The sequence below is a fragment of the Onychostruthus taczanowskii genome, unplaced genomic scaffold (assembly GCF_017590055.1).
Source record: "Onychostruthus taczanowskii isolate IOZ18803 unplaced genomic scaffold, ASM1759005v1 scaffold5, whole genome shotgun sequence".
NCBI classification, from domain to species: Eukaryota; Metazoa; Chordata; class Aves; order Passeriformes; family Passeridae; genus Onychostruthus; species Onychostruthus taczanowskii.
In genome coordinates, this window is record NW_024502568.1 from 3567641 (window position 1) to 3588986 (window position 21346).

Consider the following 21346-nt stretch of genomic DNA (forward strand, 5'->3'; position numbering starts at 1 on the left):
AACTCTCCCTCAACTGCCACGAATACAAGAAGGCTGAACAAAACTTTTTCTTCTGCTTGGGCTTTCCAAGGGGTTCCATACCTCTTTCAATCAGCTGGGTGAAGATAAACTGGTACAGGAATCACTCTTAGACTGAATCAGTCACTCTTTTGTGCACGAACTCTGATTTTTCAAAAGAGATATATGTGACAACCCTGTTACCTTAATTACAGAGAAAACTAGGAGTTAACATTGCCAAAACTTTATACACACTATACTACCAGGAAATCTTTATTCCCTCTTTTCTTCTGAATGCTTGTAAGGCAGATAAAAGAAATTATACTGCCCACTTTCTTTATATGAGGTCTGAGAATAAATGTAATACAAAAAAATTACAAAAAGGATCAGAATTATTTTCTGAAATAGTGTCTATAAAACCCAGATGTTCATAAGTTTCTGGCACTGTATTCTTTTTGTATCTTATATTTGTGTTTGTAATTTGAAGATTTTAATTCTAAAGTTTTATGAAAAAGTTGCCCAGAAGAATAACTGTCTACTGAACAGACACAGATATTAACTAATAACAGAAATTTCTTTCATGCAACATTTTTAACCTATCCAGGAGTACTCTCCAAAAGTGCATGTAAGGAATCAGTGTCAAAGTCACAGTATTCATAAGTATAAATAGTAACTTCCTATTAGGTGTAATTTGTATTCTTATGAGCAAAATATTTTTTCAGAAAGCTGCTATTATTTTTGAACTTCAAAACTGGAGCCACTCAGATGATTTTTTTTTGGGTGGATCAGAAAAGACAGCTATATTCTATGTTTAATAATTAAGATTTTCATCTGATTCCACCTACTGGTAGGAAAATTGTTTTCTATAGCCTTGATAATGGTGTAAACAAGAAAAAAACTTTGCCCACAATGTTATTCAGGTAATAAAGCATAAAAGGGAAAATTGTTTTTTTTAAACAAGGAATCTAAATTTAAAAAGGTCTTAGTAAAGAGTTGAAGGAATGACATTCCATTTTTTTAAAATTCACAGGCTGTACTGAGGCTTGACTAACTCTGAAGCCTAAACAAATAGCATTGAAGACCGAAAAAAAATTCATTTAAAATTGTTATTTTATACAATCTCTTCTATTTAATATTTGTACTGTTCTTTACATGACAAAAAATGTTTTGTTTAATCATTTTGCCAAGAGCAACATTTTACTAGACACAGATTTTTAAATGTTTTTAAATACATATATGAACACAAAGGACATTTTAATTAACAACACAAAGCAAAAAGAATAAATCTTTTCTATTAAGATAATTTGCTCAAAATAAAACTTCTTTGTGTTTATATTCATATAAACATAAGTGTCATGGCATAAGACTATCCAAGAGAAAATATCATCTCTGTTCAAGCCATATAAGCACAAAAAGCCAGGAAGGTTAGCTCCATGATGGGCAAATTCACCTCAGGAAAAGATTATTTTGTCTGGTTTGTAGAAAAAATTCAGCAAAACACTAAAACCAAACCTTAACCATTTTCTGAGGATTCCCAAGCTGGTAAAGTGATGGATCTCATAAAACTAAGGTTTGATACATACATCATAGACCTAATTGTCCTAAATAAAACATGTGACCTAGGCCAACTGACCTACGTGACATCACAAAGCCTGTGAAAAGACCTGACCCTTCTCCTGGGTCCCACAGATGGAAGAAGACTGGCCTCTCTAACTGCACTCTTAAGTTGGGAGATTGGAGGAAGGCTTCACCACAAATTGCCTAAAAGAATCCTTGAATACCCTTTAAATATCATAAAAACACTCTCCCCAACAATCATTAGGAAAATATACCTATACATGTGCCTTTTTTTTTTTTTAATGACCTTTTTTTGGACTCCTGCTTTGGCTGACCATCATTCAACCAGGATGGGAAGAACGTTTTTGGCTTTTTTTTAATATGATATAAGTATTCAGAACTTCAGGGGGAGAAATCAGCAGCATGTGGAAAATGCTTACAGGTTTATGGGAAAGGATCCTTTCAAAGCACCTTTCAACACCAGTGTTTGCTGAACCTTTTGAAGTGCTGTGGCCTTTCTGAGGGTAAATAATCATATAAAACATTTCAGACACAGTAAGACTCACAGCACAAGCCAGAGAATTTACTCCCAATATAGCATACATATGTTTCTGCAAGAGTGCAGACCATGTGAAGTATAAGCCTGTCAACATTTAGCAGTGTTCTACTGAGTATGTGTTTCCTGACCAGTGAAACAGTTAAAAGGCGAGTAAGACTGTAAATGCTCTTTCTTCACTAAATATTCCACACAAAAAAGTGCCAAGGCAGCTTAGTTCAGAAAGAAGCCCTTATATACCACAGTGCAAATAACATTTCAACTCTAATTTTTGCAAATAAGCTGAACACTTGTTCTGCTGTATTTTTAAACATTATTTATCTTTGAATGTTGAGAAATAATTCAGTTACAAGAAGAATAAAAACTCCATGAAGTTTGGAGTCACATATCGTAAGTCTGCTGAGTCTATGCTAAGCAAGTTTACTGTTAAGAAGAATCTTTTAAAATCTTTCTAAAGTAGTCAGTTACTTCCAGTAATAAAACACACCATGAATCCTTCCATGTGCAATTAAATCTCCCTCTTGTGCACCATGACTGAACTAATAAACCTCCAGACACCTGAGCTAATGTGAATTAGGGAAATCAGCAGCATGTGGAAGCAATAGCATTACTTGGTTTTTCCATTGTATTGTATTTCAGCTCTTTCCTTGCCTTTTCATTAGCTAGTGGAACAATGACATAACATGGTGATGACAATTCCATTTCACACATGCATTGATTACAATGTATTTGAATAATCTGTTCCTTTTCAGACTATAAGCACAAGCTTGCTTTTATTGATCAAATCTGTAGTAAATCACAGTATGAAATAATTATGAAATACTTCAATTTTTTTCTAATATGCTAATAGTAAGTTTTGAAAAAGTTAATTTTATATATATTTTAATTGCAGATATTTGGTCAGTCTGAAGAAAAAACAAGGGAGCTGTACCATCAATGTTCCAGTAGATAACAGGATGTTAGATTTCTTCATGTCCATAAAAGAGCAAAGAATAAAATCTGTTCATCAACATAACAGAAATTCTCTATCAACAGGCATCAACTGTTCCACTTGTTATCCCATACTATGTCTATTCCATAAACCATCCTGAGATGCGTATCATGAAGTCATGCCCCATGTAGCACTGTGTGCAAAGAGAAATATTTAATAGTGGCCACGCTCCTTACTGTATCTGCCTAATCTAGGCTTTTTAATAGCCAAGTCACCTCTGCATTCACACCAACTAGCAATCCAACATTTTTAGAAGCACAGCTTTCTGCAGAAAACAGTATTTAATGAAACTGTGCTCCAAATGGGTGGAAAAATGGAATTCTGACCTGCAGGCAAAGGCACTTGAACGCTGCTGTAGGACATGGGCATACAGGCTCAAAAAAGGCTGCCCCAGCCTCACCTGCTGTGTCAGTGCAGACACAGAGCAACAGCCAACCTGTCTGCAAAGATCATGGCAAACACCTCATAATCTGCAACAAGCCAGAGCCTGGAGAAAGGTCTATCAAGGTGTGATCTTTAACTAGTTGGTATGCAATTTTAAACATTTAGAATTAATATTTGAACTGGGGGGAAATGGTTTCATTACCATTTGGGCTTTGGAGTTTTTCTTTCAAGCATCCAGTTTTCTAATCAAACACCAGCACCAAGTCTGGAATTCCATTTTGCCTCAAATTCAGTTTTCAGATTTTTTTCCCTTTACTTCTGACTGAAGAAATAACCAACTATACCAATTAAAAGTGATAATGCAGCAGAGAAAATATATCAAGATTTGCAGTAAAACTGTATGAATTATTCTATCCACCAGATGGCATATACTTCACATTTTACTTCAAATATAGTACAATTTCAATGACAGGTGCGAAGATCAAATTTTTCCTATTTCTTTTTCTCCTAATGTACAAATTTTAATTATATTTTAGTATTCATACAGTTTCAACAAATGAAAATACATGTTCTGTAACCATGGTATGGAAAAATGAGATAATTTCCACACTTAAAATACACATAGTCCATCTATGAGCTGTTTTGAAACCTTAGCCTTTGCTCTCCTAGCAAGGAGAAGCTAACACAGTTCTGTTAGGAAAGTTATACCTGTAAAACTATCCTTGCAGAGATCTGGGTCAGCATAAATGTAGTATAAGGATTCTTATCTAATGAAGTCTTATTGTCAAAAGGACTGCAGAAAGACAAATATTTTATCATCATGGCTATCATACCACATACTCAAAGTTACTCCTGATTATATATATATATATGCATGTATATATACACCCAAACCAGGTCTAAGTGGAAATCAGTCATGACAATGATGCAGCAGCCCTGTTCAAAGAGTGTTTCAGTGAAACTTAAGCCCAAATTTTCAAACTGGACTCCTAAAAATCAAACCTGTAAATCCCTAAGACTTCTAACTGTTGCTGGTCTGATTATGAGGAACACAGGGCATTCAGCATCTTGAAAATCATGGTAGTTTTATCCAGTAGACTAATTAGGAAGTTTGTATGTCTAATTCGAACACACGATTTTGGCTGCAATTTTTTCTGAATAGCACCAAAGTGTGAACTCTAACTTCAGGAAAGTATAATGAGAATTACTGTATAAATAAAGCTTTCTTAGATCATCTCCCTCTTGTTTTCAGTACTCAACTCTGACAAGTAGTTCAAACTTTCATGCTTTCATTGGCTGATGTCAGTCAGACCAACTGCATCTGTCCATGGTATTAGGTTAAGTTAAAAGCACTATGTTGGACAACATGACAACAGCTGGCTGGAGAGGAGTAACTTGCAACAATTAGCAAAATGCAAATAGCCTTTGAACCAGGGATGTGCAAAATCTAATGGTCCTAGAGCCATTTTATCCAAGCAAATCCTATGACCAAACTTGATTCAGGCAGGACACACAAATATAATTTCTTTTACACCCTTCATTTTTACCTAAGTTGTATGTCAATAAATACAGAGGATCAACTGCTGGACCACATGTTAAGGGACACAGTAATAAGGAGATCCTCTAACTACTGATCATATAGAAGAGAAAATTGGATAAAGTATGTTAATAAGTACTTCTCTCCTGTGCTAGAGAAAAAAACTGGTACCAGTGACTTGCTTGCTAGTATAAAGAAGTTAAAAATTAGAAAAGTACAAAAATTAAAACTGCAGAATGCGCAGTGGCAACAACACTGCCGTCTTTCAAAAACAGTGTGGTTTCAAATTTCCAGTTAACATTTTGTCAATGCTTAATCAATTTTATGAATGTTTCTTAATGACAAAAAAATTACAATGAGGCAAATATCTAGAAGAAAATATAGCATGGTTTTTCACACTATATATAAAATAATAAATAATCTATTCTAGAAAAACATGTCCCAAACACTTTGTTATCCTACAATGGTAATCTTGACGAGTCATTAAGAAGTTTTTTCCCCAGTCTTAATGGGTATTCAAGATTTCAGTATCTTAACATCTTGGCCTAACAACATGGCAAAGCTTTTATAAAGAATATCTGTAAACCATGAAACTTGTTTTACAGTCCTGCAGACATGCTGTGCTATCAAGCCCCTGCTCACCAGCAGCTGCTCCAGGTCCCTGGTACAGCTGTGGGATTTCCCTCCCAAGCAGCTGGAACTGATACAGGCACAAAGAGAAGCTCTATGATGTGATTCAGGACAAGCCTAAGAGATAAGGGATGCTAACAGGCTGTTCTCCAAACATGAAAGCAACTTATGGTCTAGACTGTCTTTATGGGGCCCAACATAGTAATTATCAACAGAACATAAAACAAATTATGTCATCTCAGTCCAAAACTTCAAAATTTGATCCAACAAAGTCATGGACTCAGTCATGGGTTTCCAAGCTGTGGTGCACATACTATTAATGACACACAAATGCCAGCTAAGCAACCAAAAACCTCTTCTCGTACACACACAAGTACTGCCTGTACTGTAGCAATGGTAATATGTGAGCAAGGAAAGCTGGGAGCTCTGCTCCTTGTCTCTGGGAGAAATGTGGAAGTCTGCAAGTCCCTGGAAAGCACAGAGACTCAAACTAGCAGCAGCAGTCTTAAATATTTTGATATGCCTCATCTTAGCCTTCTAAGAAACTTTGTTATTCTAAGCTTTCCAAAATTACATGTCATTCTATTCCATTATTTAATTTCATTTGTTGACCAGGTAAGAATTTGAAACCAATTTTTATCAAACTTAAGACTCTAAGTCTTCTTGAACATCTGCCTTTTTTAAACTAACAACAATTTTTTAAAAAGCAGGTCAGTTTATCAAATATTTTCCATAGCAGAAATGTTGTTGAGAAAAAAACCCTATAAAATATCATCTAATTAAAAACCCAAGAAGGTAGTAAAATTGCCCACCTACCGAGCCTTGCCACACATGCTTGGCCTTGTCACATCAAGCCTTGCCAAAGTGTCTCAATTCACAATGATTTAAAAATCAAATGATGACTGCTAATCTCTCTCCAAATTCTATTAATTTTCTTTCTGTTTCTACTGGAAGCTACAAACTCTGTACGTAACTATCACAACAGCACTAGCACTGATTTACATATGTCTTAGTTCCACAGAAAACGAGCAAATCTCTTAGTTCTGGTTAGGTTTTTGCTCTCTACATTCTTCAAGACCCAAAACTCAAAGGATGCTTTGTCAACTATCTCTTTTATTTTCCTTCCAAGTTTTTCATAGAACACTGGCTCCTTTTCATTAGTGCTTTCAGTTAACTCCCTTTCATATCCCATTAGCAAGTTCGCCCACTAATGTTAAATCAATTTCCATGTCTTTTACTTAATGAAAAAAGGGGTTTTAAAGTTTTTGTTCTCTTAGATCCACTGAGTCACAACCACATGGGTATGTCCTGTGAATCTGCTTTCATCTTGGCTGTTGTTTTCCTTGTGGTTTTTTGCAGACTGGTGGAATTTAAATTCAGCAAGGATTAGAGGAATCTGGTCATCAATGCCTAATATAAATATTAATTAGCAAATACTTATTATTTCCTGATGAGTACAGTAGGGAAAAAAAAAAAAAACCTCACAAACATTCTATGCTCTATCATAGTTTGTTTAACTTTGACCAAAAATACCAGCTCTTTAGGAAAGGAAATTGCAGTCTTAAAGTGTACTAGTACAACTATTTGCATATTAATCAACCAATGTAAAGTTTGAATGCTGTTTACTAAGCTTCACATAAAAAAGAAAAAGCCCTAAAAAGAATACGAAAGAAAAGAGGACAAAATAAAATTTTGAACAGAAATATAATAGCTAAAAATGGGACAGATGCCACATGGGAATCTGAGCTCAGCGAAGCTGGACTTACATAAGTAGGAATGCCCATTAAGACTATGCAATTTCATAAAGAAGGAGTTTCAGCCTTAAGTACTAGACTTCGGCGAATGTAGATTGTGAAATTAAAAAAAAAAAGTACTATCTAATAGTAGAGAACTAAAGAAAAATATATTGGAAAATTTTCCCTCTATAAAGAAAATGAAGAATAAAGGAGAGTCCATCAAGACCACCAGTGCAGGGAACAGTAAGCATGCTGAATGTAAGCTCTAGAACGGCACTAGAAGACAAGATCAGAAAACTATTTCATAGGCTTGATGTAAAAACAGCAAAGCGGGTGAATGTAGATTGTGAATATTACAAAAAAGTACTATCTAATAGTAGAGAACTAAAGAAAAATATATTGGAAAATTTTCCCTCTATAAAGAAAATGAAGAATAAAGGAGAGTCCATCAAGACCACCAGTGCAGGGAACAGTAAGCATGCTGAATGTAAGCTCTAGAACGGCACTAGAAGACAAGATCAGAAAACTATTTCATAGGCTTGATGTAAAAACAGCAAAGCTAGTTAGGAGGAGTTATAAACAACTAGAACTTTCAAGGGAGAGAGGAAAATGCTTCCTCGTTCCTATCACTGAATTTAATGAGAATTCCCACTGAGACTTCCAGGGTCAGGAAGCCTTGAAAGAGAGAGCAGATCTTGGAGTCAGCCAGCAAAAGGAATCTGGGGAGAAGGAGCCTGGAAAAGCCACAGAGAAATGAAGAGAGTGCAAACTGCAGCGGTGAAACTTTTTCAAATGGCAAGAGCTGGACTATATCCTGAGGTAAATACTGTTACGGCTGGCATGTGTAGAAGACTGCAGAGCCCTTAAAATGGGAATGGAATAGGGCCTACAAATGGGTAAATAAAATAGCTGAGGTACCTTGTCCAAGGGAGAAAATGCATGCCCTGAGGTCCTGGAGCTGGGACCTTCACTACAGACCCAGCTCTTCCTCTGCTACTCGCTGGTAAGAAACTCAGTGACCTAACAGTAAAGAATATTTAAAACCCTCAATCCAGGGGACTGACCATAGGAGAAGACATGCTACCAACTGTCTCTGTGTACTTTTCTATCGTGCCAGAGCGTGCAGACTAAATAAAATCTGACTACTCATCTTTCCGGGGAGGACTAAAACAGCACAAGGGACAGGTGCAGCTGGATGCCACAGAACAGCCTGCTACTCTAGAACAAAAAAAACCTGGGGCAACAGGTGATCCTTCCACAATCCTACACAGAGATTACTTCAAATCTGAAGATAGGGAGCAATATTTTTGTAATTTTCTATATAAACACCTTTTGGGTTAGTAACTAAGTCATTTAAAGGTCCTGAAGAAAGATGTCCAAAGCAAGGACAAAACACAGCTGTTCTCTATGTGGATATGGAGTCAGTTCACCATGAATAAAACAGAAACAAAGTGTACTGAACAAGCTAGTTCTAACAGGCAGGTAATATATTAACTATTTCCTGTCTTCCCTCATATACCAGCCCTGCTTTATTCTGAAAATATATATCAAACTCAGTTTTAAAATTCCAAAGTTATTTGGAAAAATGAACCTGTTATCTATTCCAAAGCAGTCCAAAACCTGGAGGGTGGCAGAACAGGACAAATATGATGTAATGGTCTGGTAATTATGTAGATAATATACCAGATAAATCAAAATATCCTCTGCAAACACAAAAACTTGGAACTGCTTGAAAAATTCCATCATGCACACCCAAATTCCCTACACAAAGCTCTACCTTGGTGTTTCCGATGCTGGATTAATTCTTCTATATCAAGTGAGTTCCTGGTGTAGCAAAAGCCCCGTAGTATTTGAAACACTTAGGTATTGCAAACAGTACTTCATCTCTTGAATTTCAGCATAACTTAATACTTGTAATGGTGTCCAACATATTTGTTGTACTCTTCCTTCATTTTATAAAGGTAATTTAACAAACCATTGATGCATTTATCTCCTCAGCAGCTGAACCACCGGGAGGAAAAACAGGAAACAGCTGGTCAAAACCAACGTGTGATGAGAAATTTATTCAAAACTAGAAAAAATATGACTCAAAAGTGATCATCATTTACAAAGGCTGGATTTGCAGTTTTTACAGACCAATTGCAAAGAATCACTGTGCAAGCTAAATTACATATGCAATGATTCACAAATGCCCGCTAAAGATGAAAGAACTTTGTTGCTCAAATGCATTCAAACTATAATAAATGTCCATCCACAATCTGTTGGTTAAGAAAAATAAAAAAAGAAACAAAACCCCTCTATTTCTGTACTTACAGAAAATAAGAAAATTAATACACTGCTGTTAAATATGGTCCATGTTATACTCCATGCTTATAGATAACCTCTGCAGCCCCAACCCTGTGAGTGTGACTTGGTGTGACTAGACCAATAATTCCTATATGCTGACAGCAAATCACTACATCTCAATGAAATGGTCACATAGCAAAAGGTATTGCACTCTAGTAATTCCCCCTGACTGTATTTTAAGTAATATAAGTTTCAAAAGGACACATAGGTAACACAGAATACAAGTTACTTTCCTAAAAGGGAAATATTCTGAATGCTCATGAAATAATGTTTTCCCTTGAAAATACATACATTGAAATACACAAGCCACCAGTGCAATCCCAAGAGTCCAAACAACAGACAGGAAGTCCAATGTTACAGCTCCCATGACAACAGCAATGTGCTTATATAAAGTAAAAAAATCTCACATATGCAAGGGTCAGAACTATAATGGCCTCAAGCATGCTGCAGGATGCTCTAAGTCTGCAAAGTTACTCAAGATAAACTCCTAATTTAAAACAGGAAATTGAGGACAGTTTGCTTGCCGGAGTATTTTTCTTGATCCAATACAAAATCACACTTAGAACAATTCTCCAGGCCTCAGATACATTCTTATGTTTTTGCTGAAAGACAAACCATTCAGAATTATCATTCAGACTTTTATTCAGCCTAGTAGTTCATAGCTGATTGGTTATATATATTTTTATTAAAAACTTGGTTTTTTCTTTGCTCTTATGCTCTTAACACTAAAATTCCCTAATATTAATTAAGGTAGGTAAATTTGAAGGTGGGTTTCCATCCCCTCCCCTTCACTGGAAACTTACAGGATATGACTCTTCTACAGACTACAGTGCAGCACACAGCTACTGAGTTTGCTGAGGATAAAAGGAAATCTAGCCACAGCATATGGAGAGTGTTTGGGAGAAGTTTATCTTCAAACTCTGAGTGAGCTCACTACCAACTAACTGCCTCTAAGTCTAGAGAACAGATGAGATCATCACTTGTTTGTAAAACAGCTAGGACACAGATTCAAGTCCAGAAGCAGAGCTTCCAAGGAGTGTGATAACATGAACAGTAAAAAACAGCATAAGCAACTGATGGGGACTGAGGGAACTTTTATTTATTAAGTTAATGATCCCACCTAAGTTATATTACAATGCATTACACATATTTATATAAGGATTTTTTTTTTGTATAAAACTGTACTTTTTAAAGTGTTTAATCTAAGCTTGTCTGTCATCTTGGCACACATCTGTCTCTTAAAACATTTGACATAAAACTATGGTTCACATGAACCCAATAGCTTCATTCTGCACATGCTTCTTTTTCTGCCTCCAAATAACATTATCCCAACAGGAGATTTTAAACAGATTACAGTAGGACCAGGATTTCACCCATTCTCTAATACTTGAAGGGAATTCCTAAACACTCTAAGAACTATGGCTGCTGCAACATGAAACTAGAGCAGCTAATAATACATCCTTTGTTTTGTCCACTATTTACTAATGAAGGTCTGTATCCATTCTGATTGCTTGAAAACAATATTTACAGTGTTGAGAGACTAGCATGAAAATAACCAGTACATAACAATCACTTTTAATCACCTTAAAAGAAGATTACATTATTTTACTGTGGATTCAAAGTCCAAATGGTAGCAGCATTCAACAGGCATTACAGTTACGGGAAAAGCTAAGAGGAAAAAAAAACCCTACCTTCATGAGAGCTCATTAGAGTATTCAGAGTCCTGTATCAAATGCAGGTGCTGATTTCAAGACAAAAATAAACTTTTTCATTGCTTTTGCATGCTTCTGTGCTACTACAGCATTTCAGTATTTTCTATACTAAAAGCAAGTTTTCCATCTCAGTTCAAAAATTAATGTATCTGGTTTCAGTTGAAAATACTAAACAAATTTTTACTTTCACATGATTTGCAGGGCAATAGAAGCACTGTCTGATATGCGTGTTTACAGTGTTTATGCCTAACTGTATCATTGTCTAGTGAAATTATTAGGACAACAAAAATCAAAAAAAAAGAAAAGAAAAGAAAAGAGTGGCTGCAAATGCCAAGGTTAAATGTTTGTTTCCAGCACTGCCCTACCTGTGGCATGCCTGATGAAGTTGTGTGCTGTCACACTGCCCTGAGTCACCCTGGTTCCAGTGCTGCCCTGGTGTCATTAGCTCTGACTGGTGTGGGAGCACCCTCAGAGCCCCCTGTCACTCCACAGTCCAGCCAAGTGGACACACTTGGACAGTGCTTAATGGCTGTGTTATGTTCAATCATTATTTTGACTTTTAGGTTGCCACTAGTCCATATTTTCAAGAAAATTTCATGACCAGAGGGCCCATAACTGTACATTATCCACTCACTTTTCACACACAGAAGAACCAAATAGCCTCATATCTCATGGAGGATGTCTTAGATACTGTGGCAAGTAAAATTTTCCAGTAGACATTTTTCTTCAAATTTCTTGAAATATCATACTGGTAAGGTATATGCCTATCAATTATTGTCAAGGCAAGCTTATTTCATTTTAGAAAAAAAAAATCAAATATTCTGAAAGACTGTGGAAAATCAAGATAAATTAAAATGTATATGAAATCTCATAAATTCAGATTTTACTTATTCACTCACCAACAGAGTCATGTTTATATGGCACAGTTTTTATTAACTTACACCAGAGTAAACAACCCAGCTTTTCAACAGTTCATACAGGTAATGGAGATAACTTAGTTTCAACTGAGAAAGAATTTAGAAAAGTGTCCAACTCTAACACTCTAAAATGAACCCTTTAATGTGCTGCAGGGAGATTTTCTAAACCAGACCTTCATGCTTCTTTACAGTTAATGAACAGTCACTAGAAGGAAAGTCAGAAAATGTGGAAAAACTGAAAGCATAATATAGTGCTCTTGCCAAGACTCCCACACTATTGGCTCTAAATACCTAAGTGTGGTCACAGCTAAAACTTATTGTTCATAATTTGGCCCAATGCTGTTAAAGGTATAAGGCAACTGTAAAATAATACAAAATATTAAGCAGTTTAGCTCAAACCCTATCACATTATGGTAGTAAAATGACTTCTACAGACAGATAGTAAATTTTATGGTTTTAAAGCTAGCCTTTAAAGCTGGAGTAACTCAATCCAAAGCAAATACAAGTATAGAGCTTCATTTTTAAAAGTTCAATTTATTTTTACAGTACTTACTGAAAGGAAAACATAATTTCATGCCTATTTGGCTCTTCTCCTGCTTCCCCAATTTTTTTCCAAATAGTCAATTCTGCTCATTAACTTTTTTCTTCAAACAAAGAAACGAGAAATACTGGGTCCAGGTAGAATAAAAACCTGCTTGTCTTTACCTACCAACTTACTTCACCATAAGTAAATAGATCTTTATGTCTAAAAAGCACAGTGGCATTTTAACAGGCAAAATATTCACACACATCCAGATAAAAAAATTATTGTTAGAGTGGAGAAACACTCCAACCACTTACAGATCATTTGCTTTATGTCATTATTTCCTGTAAATTCCTTTCAGCATGCTAGACTAGAAATTTTATTTTGAAATGGAAAGCCGAAAAATCTCAAATCTCCCTGTAGTCCACACCACAGAATCACAAAGTAGCCTTTTTTTGTTAAATACAAGTACAAGTACAGCATAAATGTTAGCCTGAAGAGCAATGTTACATTTCAGGTATGCAGGGAAAACTGTGAGGGAAGAGAGTAAAAGTCTGTTTAAAGAATTCCATCTTTTAAAATATGCAGCAAAAAGTAAAAAACTGTGGGAAAAGCACATAATTCTAACAGAAAGATGGTATGACAGCAAACCCAGACCTGAAATCCCTACAGAAACAATTAAAAACAACGCAGAAGTGAAAGTTGGTAATAATTTAAATTTTTTAGGCTATTTTGTGAGTTGTGAATCTCACAAAGTTTGGCAGAATAACTTTACTAATACTCGTGTCCTGGTGATTTCATGCAGACACTCCATGAGCTTTCTATCTAATAAACCACATCAGTCATGTGACTGAAACACAGCACATAAACAGGGACTCTCATGCTGCTTATTCATACTAGCACAGAGGGTAATCAGATGCTTTCAAGTTTTTCTTTCACTTCTTAAGAATCAACATTTGCCTCTTCCTTATATAAATTATGTTTTGAATACATTGGAACAGTGTATCTTCCAAGATACTACTAGATATAAAAAAGGGTTACACTCTTTATTCTGACAAAATATTTACAATTAAAGGTTACAATTAACACCTGAGAAAAACAACCAAAAAATGTTCTTACACACACAGAGCATTACTAACCCTTCCTTGGTTCATGTCTTAGTATTTGCAGTAACGAGCTCCTGCATTTGGTTAATGCAACTGTTGTTGAAATAGCCTAAGCAGACATTATTTCCATGACTGATAGTGAAATACTCAATCTATCAGCATTTTCAGAAATGCCACAAAAGCATGCACTGACTAGAGTTGCTGATACAGCTCTGGAAGGGAGGAGGACAGCAGAGGGAGGGAACTAAGATCTCTCTACAGATTCAAAATTAAAATCAATATTTATATTAATTACAAAATGTTTACTGTAGTTAAGAATCTATTAAGAATTAAAAATCAATTATAAACAACAAAACAATTAAAATACTGTCTATTAAACAGAAAACAACTTGTGTCTAGCTCTATTTTTTAAAAAATATTATCCAAGATAACTATTTTAGATTCCACATTAATAAAAATTTTTAAATATAAATTTTAATAAAATTTCTACAAAAAATAATTTTTTTTTTACCTCCAAATCTTTTTTTCTCTCTTTAAAATTTTGTTAACAGACACCACCAACTGATTATAGTAAACTTTATGGATATAACAAAATCTTAACACACAACTCCTTACATTAACCATGCATATCACAAATCCTTGCACTACATTCATTTAACACAGGAGTTGTAAAAACACCATGGATACTACTGGGGAAAAACCCAAAAACGTGATGTTAAGAAATGCTGAACTACTATACCAAATCATTACATGAATTATGAAAAAGATAAATCTATTATAGAATCACTGTTCTCCACGGGAACAGCTGTTGAGCAATTAACATTTTCTTTAATTGCTGCCTAATTAGTATTTGGAATTTTAGTAGTGCCTTAGCAACTATGAAGAATGTCAGATATATTAGAGTGCTAACTTCTGTCTGAGCAGAGTTGAGCAAGGCAGCAGAGTTCTTGCTTCTTAAAGCTCGAACTACCGGCACCAGGAATGTAATGACACAGCAAAGATAGTACTGACGCCTACAAAATAAGCTTAACTAAAGAATTTAGCTATTATGCACTGCAACTATGTTGTTGCAGCTGCCATCTGCAGATCTTGAGGTCACTTACACAGCTTGAGAGAATCACTCTGTGAAAGTCTAGTGAGATGCCCAGATTTCTTATCTTAGTCAACAGTGGATAGGTTTCCTTTTGTCACTTTACCACCACGGCAAAACCACCATCACGTCAGCAAGAAGCAAAGTGTATTTCAGCTCTGTGAACCTTACATCTCACAGATCCCAGAAACTCTGGGAATTAGTCAGATTGCTGACACGGTGCAGCTGAGCTGAACCCAAGCCCTGGATACCTGTTCAAGCAAAGCCAACACCAGAGCCTGCACTCTCATGATCTGTTTTATGGCAAACTCTTTGCACTTGTGACTCCCTTAATACGTACCAACGTGAGGGGCTTGCACTGTTCCAACACAGACAAGCAGATGTTTCCTGAATTGATAGAACAGCCACATTACACACACTCATCTGATAAGGGTAAATGCTGCACTGCATTTAGCTACAAAACTAAGTGCAAAATTAGAAAAAACATTCAAGATAAAGATCTTCTCTCTTCATACAACACATACATTAAATCCAGAAGAGTCTAAATCTGCATATGAAATACCTATCAACAGTAATAATATGCTACATGAAGAAAAATGTAACATCACGCATTTTCTATATAGTGCAAATCCTTAGTCCCACCCCCCCTATGAAGAGGAAGAAAAAAGAAAAAAATCACTTAACAAAATGACAGTTCAGTGCCTTTCCTTCATTAGAGCTAGAATTTTTATGTAAGGGATATGCACAAATGAGACCCACATTTTCCTACTTTAAAATATAAAGGTCTCTATTGTTCCATGTTACACCAGTACTGCTATGAAAACTTAATTTCTCCAACATTTTTTCCTCTTGAAGAACAGAACTACTGTTCACTTAGCTGTTCCGAACAGAATGCATGCTCAAAGGGTGAGATAAGGGGAAAGGAAGAACAAATTACCACATTCATTTACTACTTTTTTTCCTTCTTCCTTTAATTATTAGCAAGAAAGATTCCTACAAATGCCCATAATTCATTAAATTATCTTAACCCAGTGCATATGTTCAATAGGCCCATATATTTCTCACATCCATTAAGCTAATTTCTGTTTGTGTCAGTCCATCTATAATGCTAATAATATAAGCCATAAACACATACAAATATTATTGCAGAAACAATATTTGACACTAAAATAACAAGAAAACAATGCTAAGAGAACTTGATGCATGTCATACATAAGGAGATTATATACAGAGGTTGATAAGAAGAAAAACAGTTTTAGCACCATTTGGATGAAGAAAGATGTAGAAACGTGGCTTTAATCTTTTTCTGACCACGTGTCATGGTCAGAAAACTGAGGAAAACATTCTGTGCATTGTAATTCTGCAAAGTGCTTTACAGTGCCTGTTTATATTTTGCTGACTTGTAGACAGAACCTTTTCTATTAAAAAAGTTATTCATTTAATAATTATTACTTTTGTTTCTGAGTTCATACATAGAGACTACAAAAAAAAAATCTTCAAATTAAAGCTCTCCCACCACAAAATGCTGTACATTCTGTATTATACAGCAGTGGTGGAAAGCGGTCAAACAGGCAAGCATGATAAAAGCCAAGGAACACATGTCAAATTGGAAATGTCCAATGAAGAAATATAAACACATCCTTCAGCCATCTCAGCTACTAAACACTGTCCCATCTCTCCCTTCTAAAACTTATAATGATATTTAAATGTACCATTGCATACACCATGTTAAGTAAACCCAAAGAATTATAGTCACCCCTTCCTGGGGCAGCGATCACGCACTCTTCAGTGCATCTGCTGTCCCAGCAAGCTTGTACTTCCACTGACCAGCATGGTGAATTTCACAGTAATCAACAGCACCACAAAGCTCTGCAACCTGGTAAAAAAACCTGACATACACATACTTGTAGAACTCTTCAATTAACAATCTAAATGGAAAAATACTAATTTCTAGAAGGATATGAGGATATTATAAGAGGGCACAACTGTCATGGAGTCAGAGTCCTCTCTTCCCTTATCACTGACAACATCTCATAGTTGTTTGATCAATTTTACCTTAGGATTCTGTGATCTCATATGAATGTAAATGATAGATTAATATGTAAGTAAGTTTTCCTCCATTTCAGTCCTACTGAAAGTTGTTGAAGACTCTGAGCAATAATTGCTAGAAATTTCTTCGAGAAGAAGAGATTTCCATTTATTCATGACCAATTTATAATCATAGCTTATATGACAACACACTCCTTTACCATGATTATTTTCCCCTTTCTCGAGCTTAGTCATACATTTTAACAGAGAAAAACTACAGCTCCTTTTTTTGCTAAGTTCAGTAATCAGTGGTCAAAATCTTTTATAGATTACATCAACAACTACTTAATTTCTATCAGCACAGAAAGTCTTTTACTACTTAAAAGAATTAAGAATGTGCCTAAAATCTTAACATATTAAGAATGTGCTATGCAATTTCTATAATAATAATAATTTATGCATTCATGATTTCATTCTAAACTCAGGTTTCTTTGCATTACATAAGTTAAGAGAACACAAACCAGGGCAGTATCAGCACATACATGTATATTATTCAAGTATTACTTTATTATTGTAAAATAGGTATAAAAGAAATAGAAATACCTTTAACTTGGCGAAATACTATGCTTTCTTTTCCTGAACAACAAATTTTTCACTGTAATCTAATACTCTCATATATAATGCTATTATTATATTTATGGAGCAACTATATTATTAATATATCCATCAAATATTTATACATACATATATGCTATAGATATTCAAACGTGTAGAACCATAATATATAATTATACACCTATTATATATAGAAAAATATAAATGTATATTACATACCTTTTCTGTTTCAAATAGAAATATCTACAAAAGGCATATATCTTTTTATCCTGTATATAGGTGTGTTATATTCTTATATGCAAAGAATATTTATCAAGAAATAAACTTATACATAAATCTAGATATAAATATTTGCCTATACACATTTTATGCTGATGTATATGTATATACATATATACGTATACATGCTATATACATATAGTTATAGATATATTTACCATGTGTATTTTAAACCAAAAGAATTTTAGAGGATAGCAATACATTTTTCTAAGAAGCAGTGTTCAGCATAAGGTTGTTCAATGTGGGTAAATGAAACATCCCATTCAGTGTTACTAAGTATTTACTAGTTGAAGCCACTTTTTTAATGGAAAGGTCATCACGTTATTAAATCAAACAAGGAAACAAAATGAAACCCAAAAAACACTATGAAAAGCTTACCTCATACCATAAAGACTTCTCAGGATAGGAATTAAATTTCCATTTTATTAGGGACTGAATTATAGTTAGCTGTTCTGTTGTAATCCTAGAAAGCTTCATGCCGCTGTTGTTCCTCCTTTGCTCAACATAATTCCAAGCAACAATTCCTATATGCCCTGATGGTAAAGTCCTAAAAATTGCTCTTGTTCCAGTATAAACTGATTTTTTAACCTCTTTATCATTTTTACAAAAACGTCTTATTAATAGTGTAGAACGTTCCTTTTTGTTTCTAAAAAAATCCTCTTCCAGCTCTTCTTCACAGTTATCATTGCAGTCCTCAAAATGGCTCAGAAAGGGCTTTGAGGGCATTCTTCCAGTAAAGTTATTTCCACAGAAGTTGTGACCTGAGCACGTCACTTTAACCTTTCGTGGTGCTCTTTCCAGACATAAGTACTTATCTCTTAAAGCATCTTCATACAACTGCTGTCCATTTTTATTCTCACAATTATTTGTCAACTGCATTATACTGCAGGTGCAGGCTGGGGAGCCAGTGGTGTTACCATCACCATCACTCATGGGCTGCAAGCAGTCATCCAAAAGGAAGCTGTTGTGTAAACCACACAAAGCCTTTGATATATTCCTGTCACTAGCACAATGTAAGTGAAAAAAGGCCACTTTATCAGGATCACTGCTGTCATTCTTATTTACTGCTGTCTGGCTTCTTAATGAAGGTCCATTCATTTTCAACTGAATTTCAGCAAGCATGGCTCTTTCCAGCGAAACAGGAATTCCAGTTTCCAGGCATGCCTCTTCCCCTGCTAAAGGAGCACAAGATTGATACAACTGGCTGCAGGAGATCTTGCTCTTGTAGTTTTTCTGTACAATGTTACAGTTAATGTTAAGAAATTCCACTGAATCAGAGATGGAGCTGTTCCTCTCCCAGAAGTTTTCATTACTCTTGTCTTTAGCCAGCTGTTCTTTGGCCAGAGGGAATATTTTGGGCACTGAGCCCTGAAGACTTTCTTCTTCAAGCCTGTGTAAGTAAGACAGATTGTGTGTGGTTTGCCTTCCCGAACTGGCTGTATGTCTTATAACACTGGTGTCCAAAGCATTTTCAGTATTTTCATCTCCAGCTGACTGGGCAGCTATCACTTTACCCTGTACCACAGAGAGGAGAACAGACGCTGTCATCTCCTCAGAGGTCATCTTGACACAGTCTCTAGTTTCTGAATGTGTGCTGGGGATGGGGGGAGGACCTTCCCCACCAATCCTCATACCATGATTTCAGTGTAATGAGAGATTCAGTGCTAAAGAATCAGAGAACACATGGTAAAATATATATTGACTGCTTATTCTTTTTGCACCGACGTTTACAAAAAATTAATTGTTTTTACTGTTGGGCTGCTAGGCTTTCCCAAACTTGGATTACTGGCATGAGACACTAACATTTTTAAACCAGTTCCTTATTATGATGTAGCCATTCAGCTGGATTGTCTCCACAATTAATTCTTCTGTCATATATAGCCCACACACTGTTGCCTCAGATTGTAGCTGACTGAACACATACTCCATGTCACAGATGCATCTCCCCACAGGGCATCCACAAAGTTGTTTTTCTGTAAAGAAAAGACACATAGATGTATTGAACAGCATCCATGGCACAAAATCCACCATCACAACTACAAACACAAGAATTCCACTTTCACTGTGGAAAGCCACATGACTGCAGAAATTAATTATTCTGAAGCTGTAATAATTAAATTGAACACATAAATAAAAAGGGAAAAAAAGACAATGTATTTTCCATATTTTTTCTGACTCATAGATAAAACATTTTGAAGAACAGAACAAATTTTAAATCTACACTGTCTTTTAAAATGATTCTTTTCCTGTTCAGAGCTACAACTACAATTGTTTTGGTGTTATGTGGTTTTTGCTTTCCTTAAACTGTATGCTGTTACCATGAAATCATAAAGAAAACATAAAATTTTTGCCACAAGTTTACAACTGAAAAAGCATGAAGACAGATTAGAGTAAAACTGAAACAGAAATAGTCTTCTGACTCCTTTACTTGAACGCCTTAAGCTAAAAAGTTAACCTGCCTTTCAACATTGTCATTAATTCTCAGCTACCTTCCTGTAAGCAGCATAGTAGAAATAAATCTGGAATCAGAAAATATGAGCTTACAGACAGCTCAACAAAGGAAACAGAAGACTAAAAGAGACACACCCAGATAAATCATGGTGAATTAAACAAATGCACTTATACTTCAATTTATCACTTTAGCACTGAAAAACATAACGTGTTATTAAAACTATGGAAAATGTAGGCAGTTATATTAAGGTCTACATTTACTAGAACAGTCTAGTAGAAAGAAACAAACAAAAAAATTCAACAGAAACAAGAAAAAAAAAAAACCACCAAAAATAGCAGAAAACTAAGGCAAATGATGAAATCACTGTTTCAGATACACATAATAATTAAATCATCCATAGCGGATAGAATTAGAAATTATGGGAGGCATAAAAAGCAGGAAAGCTCAATGATTAATTTGAAGTGTAAACTCTATTTTGCTACTCAAGTAATTATGATTAACAATTTTATTTTAATCCATTTTAGAGCATCAGCTTTCATTTTTTATTGATTACAAACCTTCATCCAAAAGCAGTCTGGCACAAATCAAAAGGTAAACATACTCATTAGTTCACGGGATATTTGACATCCCATTTTCCCACCACATTAAATTCATATGCGAAAGTCACTGTATGATTTTGCTAGGGTGGACAGAGGGTCACAAAAAAAAGGGAAAAAATTAAAAGAAGTTACATTTTGCTACAAATCTGTGGCTTAAAAGTTTGCTAAGCCTCAAACAGCACTATATCTTCATACAGTAACTACCACAAATACACAGGAAAAAAATGCAATTTCATACTTCAATCAAGATTTCAATTTTACTGGTTTAACAACAGGGAGGGTCACAAAGGA

General features: G+C 35.2%; 1 protein-coding gene across 1 annotated transcript in view; it reads right to left on the reverse strand.

The window, feature by feature from the left end:
• PLCE1 (phospholipase C epsilon 1) overlaps nucleotides 1-21346 on the reverse strand; it is a 137695-nt gene that overhangs the window by 94561 nt on the left and 21788 nt on the right. The window contains exon 2 of the mRNA XM_041415282.1: nucleotides 18383-19977. Within this exon, the coding sequence (XP_041271216.1) occupies nucleotides 18383-19636 (1254 nt within the window). The 5' untranslated portion in view covers nucleotides 19637-19977. The remainder of the gene's footprint in view (nucleotides 1-18382; nucleotides 19978-21346) is intronic.